This window comes from Antedon bifida, chromosome 11 (assembly GCF_963402885.1).
Source record: "Antedon bifida chromosome 11, ecAntBifi1.1, whole genome shotgun sequence".
Classification (NCBI taxonomy): domain Eukaryota; kingdom Metazoa; phylum Echinodermata; class Crinoidea; order Comatulida; family Antedonidae; genus Antedon; species Antedon bifida.
The window spans coordinates 2,064,760-2,077,657 of record NC_136236.1 but is presented as its reverse complement, the minus strand read 5'-3'; the positions used below and the strand labels follow the sequence as shown (position 1 = coordinate 2,077,657).

Below are 12,898 nucleotides of genomic sequence, written 5' to 3'. Positions count from 1 at the left end.
CTATTACAGGAGAGAACTATCAATCACCAAAACACAGCAGGAACATTAACAGAAAACAAGAGAATGTTCATACAACCAGCATAGCGGGCGTTTATAATGATTTCCATTTTGATTATTCATTTTAAATAGCCGTGGTCACACTTGATTTACAGGTTGAAACGAGACATACAAGACCGCAAAATTCAATTCTCATTTGTCAAACGACACATGTAAAATGTTTGTATTTATTTACTCAACTCGTTAACAACGTGAGCAGCACGCGCCGGTTGACACCATCTCACTGAAATGTCCGAACAGCCAACAGACTACACGCGCTGTCCGAAGAAGAACTATTATAAAACGGAAAGACATGGTAGTCGTTGGTTTCCGGTAAGCAGCTACCCAATTTGTCCAACCCATGAGCCAAACGAATGATCAAACTATTTAAATGTTTTTACTTGTTTAAGGTTTCGTCATTTCGGTTTCCTGGATCATACTTTAAAAATACAGGGATTTTAAAATTAAAAGTTTGATGAACAACGGACGGAATAGGACTAAAACCAACTTTCACGCGCGAGAGTTCCCCTACAAGAAAGAACAACCAACCTGGACATCTACCTACAAAGTGTGATATTCGTTCGTTATGATGTTTAAAATATCACCTCGCCCATAAACAGGAGAAATACGAGCTGCTGGTGCATTGGATGAATGTTGCCAACGTAGTACCTCTGATATCATTACAGTTGAATCATTAAATACAGACATACAGAGAAAGTGTCGGCATTCCTCTATCTGCTTCAGCGTCGTAGGTACATCACTGCGAACTATTGTTACGATGTCTTCGTTTTTTTTTCATACTTTGATGTTTGCTTTCTGTGTTTCGTTATCATTCGCTTGTCATCGATACATTGCTGCTGATTCAAACTTTTACGTGCACAAACATCCACAGGAGCATTTTTGTGAGGCAGACGTTGGTATGTACACTTTATTTTAGACTATTAGTTTCATGTCCGGAATTTGAATTTTTGTTTTTTGAAAAGGGGTTGTAAGTATTATTGTGATGTACCATTGATAATTTAAAAGTTCAGTTGCCGTTACATTAGGCCTATACCTCATATTTAAAAAATAGTAAGCGGCTCCAAAATTTAATGAAGGGAGGTTGGGTGTAATTAGCAATTGTTTTTTGGCCCATTTTTTTACAATTTTTAAAAATAAAATTTCCAGAAATAAATGAACACAAATTAGTGGCTGGTGGGAAAATACGTTCGAAGTATACCACCGGAAAAATACCAACTTGCCATTTATATTTAAACTATTAACAAGGACACATTTATGATTTAGGTTTAAAAACTACTCTTTTCGATTAACAAAGAGAAATGTTATATTAAAATGTCTTGGCTAATTTTTCATCACAAATAATGTGTTATATTAATTTACAAAAACGAAAACTATCTAAGCCTACTATACGGTATAACTAATTATTGTTATTTAATTTGTAAAATACAATATTCCGATGGTGGTCAGTAATTTTTAATTTTTATTTCGACGCTCTTTTTGATTTCCCATAATTAGTATTCACAGTGAAGTTTGATACCGTGTTGGCCGTGAACTTTCGTGAATTATTTCCTTAATGAGCTTAAAATAGCCTCACAGGCCTTTTATTACACAATCGTAAAGTAGCCATCCAGGTGCCTAAACTAACAACATGGATTAATTAGCTATATAAGAGACAGTGAACATAGATTCTGGGGAACTGTATCTATAATTTGTCCAGTATTATAGGCAAATTATATAATACAGTGTCACATATGTATCATAGGCCTATACGACGCCTGTATCACAGGCCATAAACCTAACCTTAACATAATACAGGCACCATATGTGAAATATATGTGACACTGTACTATGCCTGGATACTGGATAGATAATGCCAAAGTACAGACAATTTATTTGTTTCCGATGGTGTTTCATAAGCACCATTGCACTTCGCCGCATATCTAAGGCTGTCTACACTATCAAACTTTGTGATTTGCCTGTCATATCACTACCAAATTTGGGCACATCACAAACTTGTTTGATAGTGTAGATAGAGTTTAAGTCGAATACTATAGGTTAATTTCTGAAGTCAATTATATCATCACATCGCAGAACAAGATAATAACATTTTCTTGGCACTTCTGCTAAGCTATAAATTTCCTACTTATTTTATAGTGTTGGCACATACACTCAGCTTCTACTTGTATACAATATAACATATTCTTGGCATGCTTACATCATAAATCACTAATCTGTATTATATTCAAATGAGAAATCTTCCAGATGTTGGAAAAAGTCCACATTCTCGACAAAAACAACTACGCGAAAGAAAACAATTAATAGCATGGCACAGTCCCCTTCATCATGCGCATTTGCTTTAGTGAACATTGATGGAATTGAAGATTACCTTTTAGGGTTATTAACTCAACGCTAAACATCATGAGGAGAGAGGAGGGAGTGTGGGATCGTTTTCCCAATCTCAGTTTATTTGTTACCAGGCCAGCGTTCATAGTATTTAAAATTGCTGTAAATGTACCGTAATAACTCGGTAAACATATTACATTAATAATGATAAATTACCCTTTTAAATTTGTTAAGTTTTCTCGTACCTCCATTCAATAATTCACATGCACACAATTGGCCAATTAAACAACAGCTTCAGGTTAATACTAATATGGGACAGTACGTTGCTGCAGAACATTACCCAAATATATTTTACTCTGCAAAATGGTTATTTGCCAAGTTTTAATAGATAATGTAGAGCAGTGTTACTACTGTCCTAGCAATGCTAATTGTTGGCGGTCTGGGGGTGATCATTGAAAACTAGTTTCATATTGCAAATGACCCTAAATGTCCAAGTATATTATCACGTCTGCTGTTGACGATTCGCAAACCCCGTCTTTTCACAAGTGACAGTACCGGCAGCTCGAGTTTTCAACACTGATATAACGCCTTCAAATACTGTATATATTTATGTTGGGTCGTGGAAAATGATTTATACTCTGTGTGTGGAGTGAGGGACAGAAGGAGTACACTAATTTGTATCACCTTTATATACTGACATTTTGGGTTTGTGTGGGCTTACTTCACATAAGTATGTTCTTACCTTAATAACCCACCCTCACTTGGCTCTGCCGGATTGTAAGTTGTTGTACACCTACAAAACAAAAATATATTTGTATATTGTTACTTGTACACTGATGAAGGGTTAGTGCTACTCAAAACCCTGCAAACAAAATTGTCTGTCTTTATCGTTTTGATTTAGCTCTTTAAAAAAATGTAATCAAGATCCAGCTACTGATACCCACAGCATTATCATGTTGTCAGTAATTTCCTCTTTGATTTATATTATAATTACAATATAAGTGTTTCACAACTATTTAAATTCGGTGGTGTCCCACATTTATTCATGTCGAGTAAAAGTAGAACAGCGTTGATGTATCAACTCAAAGGTCATACTTCAACCCACAATTCCAGCCTACACGAACAAAGATATTGGCCTACTTTTACCTAGAATTAATACTAATAAAATAATAATAATTTAATTCTTTCGGATGTTGAGTCGTACCCCATACTGTTACCTTGTCTTATCTCATTGTATTTTTCACACAGTAGACATGTCTTTGGTATGTTAACAATTTATAAAATAATTGTTACAAACTTGACGGTAAAGTTTTTAGTAATTTTCAAGGTTTGGTCTTGCTGTTGTTTTCATAAAATATTTGTTTTTGAAATAAATGGTATTGGTAATTTTAAATAATTTGTTAACCTTCGATAAAAAAACCTTGGAATATGGATTCTAGGCCTTGTTCATAATCCGTCCAGACGACAGATTAGATATTGATTTCCAAAAAGAATTAATTGTGTTCTGCCGCCGAATCACCTTTCAATTTGTTCAAAGTTTTTGTTATATAAATATATCAGAGTATTTATAATTTATTTCTGTTTGTTTGTCATCATTAACTTATTAAAAAGTTCCCGTTTCTTACGACAACGTTAAATTTTGTTTTAATATCTATCTTTTAATTCATTGTATCAATTTTTGGTGTATTAAAAAACTGTATATACTGTATAATTATAGTCAGGGGAATACAGTCAGGGGAGAGTAAATTAAACTGATATAGTCAAACATTACATTAAGTTTAATGATGACGTTTTATGAAGAAATTTCTATAGGCCTATACAATCGCCACATCAATATTGATGTTTCAACAAATTACTATCATCACAAAGAGATGATTTAGTTATGGTATACCTCAATTGTCTATTGGAATTCTACACACACTGTAGGAGAGCGTTAAACCATGGAGGTATATAAACTACTGATTGTTAACTTTTTATTCTACCTTCCTGTCAGAAGATCATTGGTAGGTGCATGTCCAGTGTGTTGACCTTTCGATGACCTATCAGTGTCAATAAAAAGTCAATCTGCTGGACATTGTCTCAAATTAAAGTAAAAAGGTCAGTAATTTCCTTTCGGAGATGACTTTAGACCTGTGACAACAGTCTTTATCAATGATCTAACACTCTGACCGAATAAACCTCATAAAGGCACAACATATTTATAATATAAAACAATCGGAAACACTTTTACCGTACATTTTGTTTTTGTTAATTTGTATTGTTGGAATAATCACTACACTCGATAAATCGATACAGAGTGACATTTTGTCCTATAAAGGCATCCTTCCATTTTATACTATTTCATTTTAATCTCAACGTTGTGATCAACTTGTTTTATTTTGTATACTATGGGAAATAAATGATATATATAAATATGAGAATGAGTATTTAAATAATTTATTTTAATTTCAGATATAAAATATGATATTAATATAAGATAGTTTGTCACGACCACAAATAAATATAGACGAACATAAACAATAAACAAACAAAAAACGAATAAAAAAAGAAATAAAACTCTACAGAAAAATACATATACAAAAATGTGAAAAAAACTATTATTGATAAATATCATTTCTGAAAAATATCAGAATTCAAATACGTAGGCCTCGGCTAAGGGAAAGGAACAATTATTTTTATGATAATCTACAATCTATTTATTCTATCAAAGCATTTTAGACACAGCCACCCGGCCTACGCGACAACCTTAATATAAAATGAATTTAATTTAATTTTTATATAATTATGTAATGTTATAAAAACATAAACATCTTGCATAACATAGTATCATGCTATGAATGTCAGTACGCTGTCTAGAAATAATTGCACAACACTTCATGTTATTCACATAGTTCAGCATTATGTTTGACCCTTGATTAAAAATGGTCATAACCACCATGAAACCATGTGGCGCTATATTATTATATATTATGGATTACATATAATAGTCAATATTGTACTCCTAGGGTATAGCAAGTTCCCTCAACCAACCCCTAGCTGTGTGTAGTATTAGAAGCAACATTCATTCATTGAGAGTATGCGTATGGTAAATGGACGTCCCGGCAACACACACACAATTTGATTAAAATTTACTATAGTAAAATAAAATGTCTATAAATGTCATTGAGGACCGTGTGAAGGTTATAGTTGGTGATAAACATTATTATAAATTTTAAATTACTACGATGCAGATATCGTATTGGCATTTTTTGAAAATCCTGGTGCGTACGTAGGATTTGAATCCAGATTTCTGATTGGTGATCAACTTAACCACTAAGCTATAGACAATTTAACATTAGGAGGAGGAGCCCCGGTTAGCGTTAAGTTTTTCAACCATTCCGCGCGCGTTACGTTTTATTTATTATTACGACGTAAAAGATAATACTCCCACAAGGACGCAACGTAAGCGCAACGTAATCACGACGCATGGGATGATCTATCGCGCCGTGATGGATTATTCGAACAGTCGCTTGCTACTCTACGTTTTCGCGTTGCGTCCTAGTGGGAACCAAGCTTTACTTGAGTCGCGCCTAAGTCGTTGCGTTTCGTGTGAATCAAGCTTTACGAAATACAAGACGATATGCGTCCATACTCCCAGACCAGACTATACATAACCACACATTAAATAAACACGGATTGCACCCACACAGATTTAACGATGACAGAAAGAGTTACATTTCCCGTAAATTATGCGCGAGATAACGATGGTAATTTAAATTGAACCAATAGGTAATTATCTTGTCATTCTTATATCACCATTCTATTTTTTTTAAAGAACGAATTTAAGCTGATGTAAGAGCTCGTGTAGCTCATAACTCCGATAGATTTCGATGTTATGTTACACCACATACGTTTGAACGGAAACCAAGTTAAACTGATTGATTGACTGACATAAATCCGATAGATTTCGATGTTATGTTAACACCATATACGTTTGAACGCAAATTAGGTTAAAACTGATTGATTGACTGACATAACTCAGATAGATCGTGCAAAAGTATATATTACGAGTATTTTTTCTTTTTAAAATAAATTAATGCTAAAATACAGATGAACACCAAAAGCAATTTAGCCTGGGATTGGAACATTAGTGGTTTGGGTTGAGCCAGGGACGCCTAGACAGAGCTTTATTTTTAGCACATTGTTTTTACATTATTTTAAAAAAATAAAATGTTAAAATAGAAATGCTGATAAATACATCAACCGAACCTTAACTGAAATTCCCGACGGAATACACTGAGATTAAAACGACACAATGATACAATTAAATTGTTATTTGATAGGATTCTGTTCGGATGATCTTTGCACTATACCATAGCATAGGTTATACATACCGCATACGTGTTATATCAAAATGTGTATTACATAAGTCAAGGCTCAGTTGATACGAATGTATTTAGTGTTTATTTCTGGATATCAAAATCAATTACATGTAACAGATTGGTTCGTTCACAATTGTAAGAATTACTCTGCGTACCGTGGGGTTTAAATTAGAGTTCATGGTACGATTAGGGCTTAAGTTTGTAGCAGGTCACATGCATTATTTTATTCAGTATTCTTTTCTCTATTTTTTTCTGATTGAGCTTGAAGAAGTCATAAATCGCTTTTTAAATCGAACACCCCAACTGAAATTAAATTAAGGAATCTGTTTTGGAAATGGAATACAATTATATACAAACAGATCTGGCACTAATGGAAAAAACTGTATATAATCACCGGTGGTATAATAGCTTTAAAAGTTGTCTACCAGTTTCTGATTAAATTAAATAACACATAGTTTGCTATAAACAAATTATTACATAAAATTGATAAATTATTTAAATTTATAGCAAGATCAAGAATGATACGAATAGAGATGGGGGAAGGAGAAGCTCTGTCTACACTATCAAACTAGTTTGACAAAAAAAGTGTGATGTGCCCAAATATGGTAGTGATATGACATCATCGTGTCCATATAATATGGGCCCAATCAAATTTTGTTGTCACATAAATGTTTGGTAGTGTAGACAGAGCTTTAGTATATTAATTAGTATACATTATTACATTGAGAATTTAAGGTTTATCGAAAATGTTCACAGCTAGAGTGCAACATTAGATTGGAACTGTTGTCACGATAATACATGCCTGGGAATGAATTTAATCAAGATAGTATTAAATACGATGTTGATTTACAATCTTAAATTATTTTTATTCACAGTTTTAAGAGGTCGTATAATAAGTTCACGCCAAGTGTTATACAACTCTAGCAACGGCCAAGTTGTTGAGGAGCATGTGGAAGACAGTGGTGTGGAATCTTTAACCTTACAGCCTAACTTTACACTGAGTTATGATGATGAGGACGGCGTTATCAAGAGAGGAACAATATTTAGAGTGTCCGTTCGAAATGTGTATAAAGGCGCTGAGCACTTGGGTGAGAATTCTGAAACAGAAATCTTCACGACAGCTAACACTAAATTGATGTCAAGAAAAAAGGCACGAAAGACCTATGTGTTGACAGGTAAAGTGGTTTTCTTATCGTAGGTGTGTGACCGTTTGTATCACCTTAACCGTCTGTTAATATGACAATACTTAAAGATGCATTAACTTTATCTAAAATCATAAACATGCTGATGAATTCCAAAAGATAACAATATATATATATATATATATTTATGAATTCAGATTAATGAAACTGATTGGTTCGCACTTGGACGCAACGCATATAATTTGACCAATCACGATGCGATGGATCATCATCAATCATGATTGGTCAAATTACTTGCGTTACGCGTACGACGTCGTCCTTGCGTTGCGTCCTAGTGAAAACCAATTAATTACGTTTAGCCTACTTTAACTTTCAGGTTTTTTACGGCGCTCTAGCATTCCAATGGAGTACAGTCACTGTTCCTGGCTATTTGAACAGGGTCAGAATCCCTTTGTCCATGGCTATTTAAACTTTTTAAGTGGCTGTAACTGGATGGATGAGTGGAAACGACTGACGCATGAGCAACGGTTAGCAATCAGCCGCTACTATAAACGAAACTGTCGATGTGAGGTACGTATGATCGGGCTTGAGTTTACAACATAAAAAGACTTGGGGCAAGTCTAGCCTACTATACATTCTGTAAATGCGTGTCAACTACAATAATTCATTTCGTCAAAATCGTTTAAAATTTAAGACATTGGTCTTTTGCGCAACCCTCAAAGATAGTTAGGCCTAATACTTTTTATATTTGGTTATTAGTAAAGCCATTACCAAACCTCTATAGTTTCCGTAGAACAGACATGTCAGATGCAATAATTGGAAGTTTTAGACAAAGTGTGATTCATCCACCAAATGCAATTAAAAACCGCAAATATTTATGAAGAATTGCTAAATATATTAGGTATATTTCTCAATGCAGTGGGTTCGTTTTGCGGCACGGTTTTGCCTGTCTGAACTGTGAATATCCAGAACTACCAAATACAAAATGCATTTGATTCTCTACCACTCTATGTATTGTAGGCCTATGTAGTTAAGTCAGTTTATGTAAGAAAAGTTTACCTTGGTTTAAGCGACGAGAACATGTTGGTTCCTTCCAAAGTTAAGCCGCGCCTATGATCAAAATGGAGAAAAGCAGCGTGAGCTGAGGAAACAAACAAGAGAAAGCAGTGTTTAGTATTCTGCATCATTTGACATCTTCAATTGGAAATCGGTTTTGATGAGATCCACAAAATAACTAAATCATTCTGATTTATTTAATTAAACATTTACATTGTAGATTGTCCGGTGCCACGGGAGACAATGGGATCCACACAGCTATTGTTCTGGTGATCTGGTACGTGCTGCAAATGGACACGGCTGCACGATGAAGCTGGCGAATGAGATGCACACATTAACCAGACAAGTGTGCGTCAGACGAAAAGGCGAACAATGCCGATGGTTCACTGTGCCTACCACCACAGAAGAAACAGAACAAGAGTAGAACATTAATGTTAACACATTCAGCTGGTTACTGATTATATTTCCTTTGTAGCCTAAGCATGGCGCTATGTTTATACCTCCATGGCCTAAGTAATGTTTGGGTCCTCCCATATATGGCAAATATAGAATGAGCACAATTATCTGTCCTCAATCGAACTGAGCAAACCAATCATCACATTGACGATTGGTTACACTTTTACACGGACTAGCACAGATAAAGCTAGACAGTTTTAATTTTAGAGTTTCAATAAACTTACCTCTGTCTCTGGTAAGACATATCACCATTGATATCACCATAATCTCACTTGCGATGGCAACAATTAATTCAAGGTTAAATATACGATCGGCGTACGTAAACGACTGTGTATGTACCGAACAATAATAATTATTATATCAATTATTATTATTAGTAAAAAACCGAATATAAACAACTACAATTTTGTTCCAACTACGACGCAATTGTGATTTGACCAATCACAGGATCGGAGCATCCGAGCTTTAACACGAATTATTTTAGAAGTTTACTAATATACAAACCATGATTAGTCTCGTATTTTCATTCAAAAAGTGTGTGTTTTTATGTAAATAGATTTTGATATTCCGTTTATTTAAATTAATATGCAAATTCTACCTCTATTATAATACATTGAAGTTAAGATTTCACGAGTTTTTGCGTCACCAATATTCCGCAAATCACTCGTGTGTGAACGCATCTCAACTTAGCCGGTTTAAGGGTTTTTTTTTAAAAGACAAATCCAAACATATTTTCAGTCAAAAACATTTTTTAGTGTAGAGTTTGATATTTAAAACCAGAAGTATACTGTATCAAGAATGATTGTTGAGTCAAACAATATAGTTTGGCATTAAAACTCAGGGACAACTGCTGATAGAAAAACAGCTAGGTGATATTTTTAGTAACAAAAATAAAATTGTGATAGGTAGTAGAAAACAAAAAATATATTTCTAAATAGTAGCGAATAGTTGGATAGATAATTAGTTACAAAATTAACTGTTACGTTGAATATCATACATATTGGGTAACCTAAAGCCATGGTTCCTACTAGGCTAGGACTCTACTCAATGACGTCTGGAGTTTAGTTATAGTGTGAACGCAGTGCCCAAATGCACCTAAAGCTTGGTTCTCACTAGGACGTTACTTAATGACGTCACGTCCGGATTGTAGTGTGAACGCAGTGCACACACGCACAAAGTCTAAACAATAAAATAGCTATAAGAAAATGTGTTTTGACGTTATAAAGCTTGGTTCCCACTAGGACGACAACGCAAGGGAGTTGACCACTGAATAATCTATTAATAATCATTGTACTTGCGCAACGTCCTCGTGGGAATTAAGCTTTAATATTGTAAACCTGTAATTTTTATCCAATATTAAAAATATTAAAATGCTAGTTTGACGGTGACAATAATTTGTTGGCAATCTATATGCTGTCTCTTTTATAAATTTCAACGTCTGTGTCTATTTCTCTGTCTGTGTATTAATATGTAGGCCTCCTCTAATGTTTCCTGTGACGTCATTTTGGCGACAGGCACCCGTAAAATCCCAATTTATTATCTTGGTGAATCACAATAAAACACAAAGCTGTTTTCCAGGGTGTTTATAAAAAACAACGGTTTATTATTAAACTATTTAAAAAAAATGTACTTTATAAAATGATTGAATGTCGTCTTCCAGGGGCTTACACATTTTCCTTTAAGTAAGAACTTAACACCAAGATCACATTTCAGAGTAACTAGGACGGGTCATGTGTATTAGCCCCATTACCTATGCGCATTATCACTTACAGTGCAGTTATTTAACAATTATGATCTTACATAAATCATGAATATTACTGAAACCTGCCAAAACATATTTTTTCCGCTTTTTCAAAATCTATTTTTACAAACTTTTAAGAAAAGCGTTTCAGCTTTATGTGTTAGATCTTAAACTGCGATACTGTAAAGTCTAATTTACAAAACAAGATACAGATTGTACGTAGAACAAGCTACGCGCTTTTCCGCTTAGCAGTTGTTAGAGCTACCCTTGTAAATAAATAAATAACGTTATCTGTAAATTGAATAAATATTTTAAGTGACATATTAACATACCACAATAGGCCTGGGCAGATAATATGTTGGAACAAATGTGTTCTATGCTTAGTAGATTGTGTGGCAACTGCGAAACGAGAGTTTCGAATGCTTGAAGCAACCGTTCAAGAAGTCGAGGCACTTCGCGCCCAAAAAAGACCAATAGCGTAGGCCCCTACTTCTTTACTTTTCGTAAGATTGCCACGCCTACGTTTGGATAGACAACAACAGATGCAAACCGGCGGTCGGCTGGTTAGACAAATCAGGTCATTTTCAGTAAAAATATATAACGGAACATATAATTATATTTCTTTTTAGAAACATTATTGTCATTTCCGTTTAAATTTAAACTAAGATTTGTGTCGTCCAATTGTACTCAGCAAAGGAAATGTAAATCAGCTGTGCGTAAGCTAGTTTTCACTACGATAACAGAAACATAAATCCGTTATTTTAAAGGGGAAATTCACCTGTGCGTTCTTACGTTGTAATCACAATTAGGGGCCTTCTACAGGTAGCAGACCAATTTGATAGACTCACGGAAAGATTGAGCTCACTTTTCCTATATTAAAAGTGTTAGGCTCTGTCTATACTATCAAACTAGTTTGACAAAAGAAGTGTGATGTGCCCAAACATTTGTTTATTCGTTCATTTATTCAATATGGTAGTGATATGCTCAAATATAGTAGTAATATGACAGCACCATGTCCATATATGGGCACATCACATTTTTTTCCACATAAAGTTTGATAGTGCAGATGGAGCTCTATACAGAACTGTGTACATTTCGTTTCGTTTTTAGTGAAAATGTGCTGCGTTAGGTTTTGTGCATGTAGATTATTTATGTGCGACGTGTAAATGGGATCTATCTCAAAATAATAATTGCTATTTTAACTTTATTAAAATTTTATTCTCATTCTGATTGTAGAGAAATGTTTGTAGAGGTCTTTGCCTCCACATAAAAGTATTCAAATTTATTTAAACAAAGCCTGTTGTAAAATACATTTATCCCATAATATTGAAGTTGTCATGGTACGGATGCCGATTTCCCCAGGTACGTCACCTCTGGGCTTTGTTAAGCATGTTCTCACAGATTTAGGTTTTCCTCACAAACAGGGGTGAAAGTGAAACGATTTATAGGTTTATTTTCGACTTTCTTATTTATTCCCAGGTCCGTTTTATGACGTGTTGCACGTAGATGTTTGTCAAAGCGAGACAAACGCATGAGAAATGTTCTACTGTTTACAAGTTGTTTGAAAGCTGGTTGCACACTGACAAAACGGGCGTGTCGTGCGCGCGTAGATATACCATGAGGCACGACCCTGGGTGTTTCGTGCATAGATGTGCGTTTGTATGACGAGGTACGACACTGCTTTAGTGTGTACCAACCCTGGATGTGTCGTGCGTTGATATGCGTTTGTATGACGAGGTACGACACTGCTTTAGTATGTACCA

The 12,898-nt window shown here is 34.6% G+C and overlaps 1 protein-coding gene across 1 annotated transcript; it reads left to right on the top strand.

Annotated features, from left to right (window-relative positions):
- The first annotated feature begins 590 nt into the window (after positions 1 to 590).
- On the top strand, positions 591 to 9,376 carry LOC144856025 (uncharacterized). Its single transcript, XM_078714000.1, has 4 exons — positions 591 to 953; positions 7,616 to 7,915; positions 8,259 to 8,452; positions 9,159 to 9,376. Exons 1-4 carry the CDS (start codon positions 815 to 817, stop codon positions 9,360 to 9,362), a joined length of 837 nt encoding a protein of 278 aa, XP_078570126.1. The 5' UTR covers positions 591 to 814; the 3' UTR covers positions 9,363 to 9,376.
- The last annotated feature ends 3,522 nt before the right edge of the window (positions 9,377 to 12,898 follow it).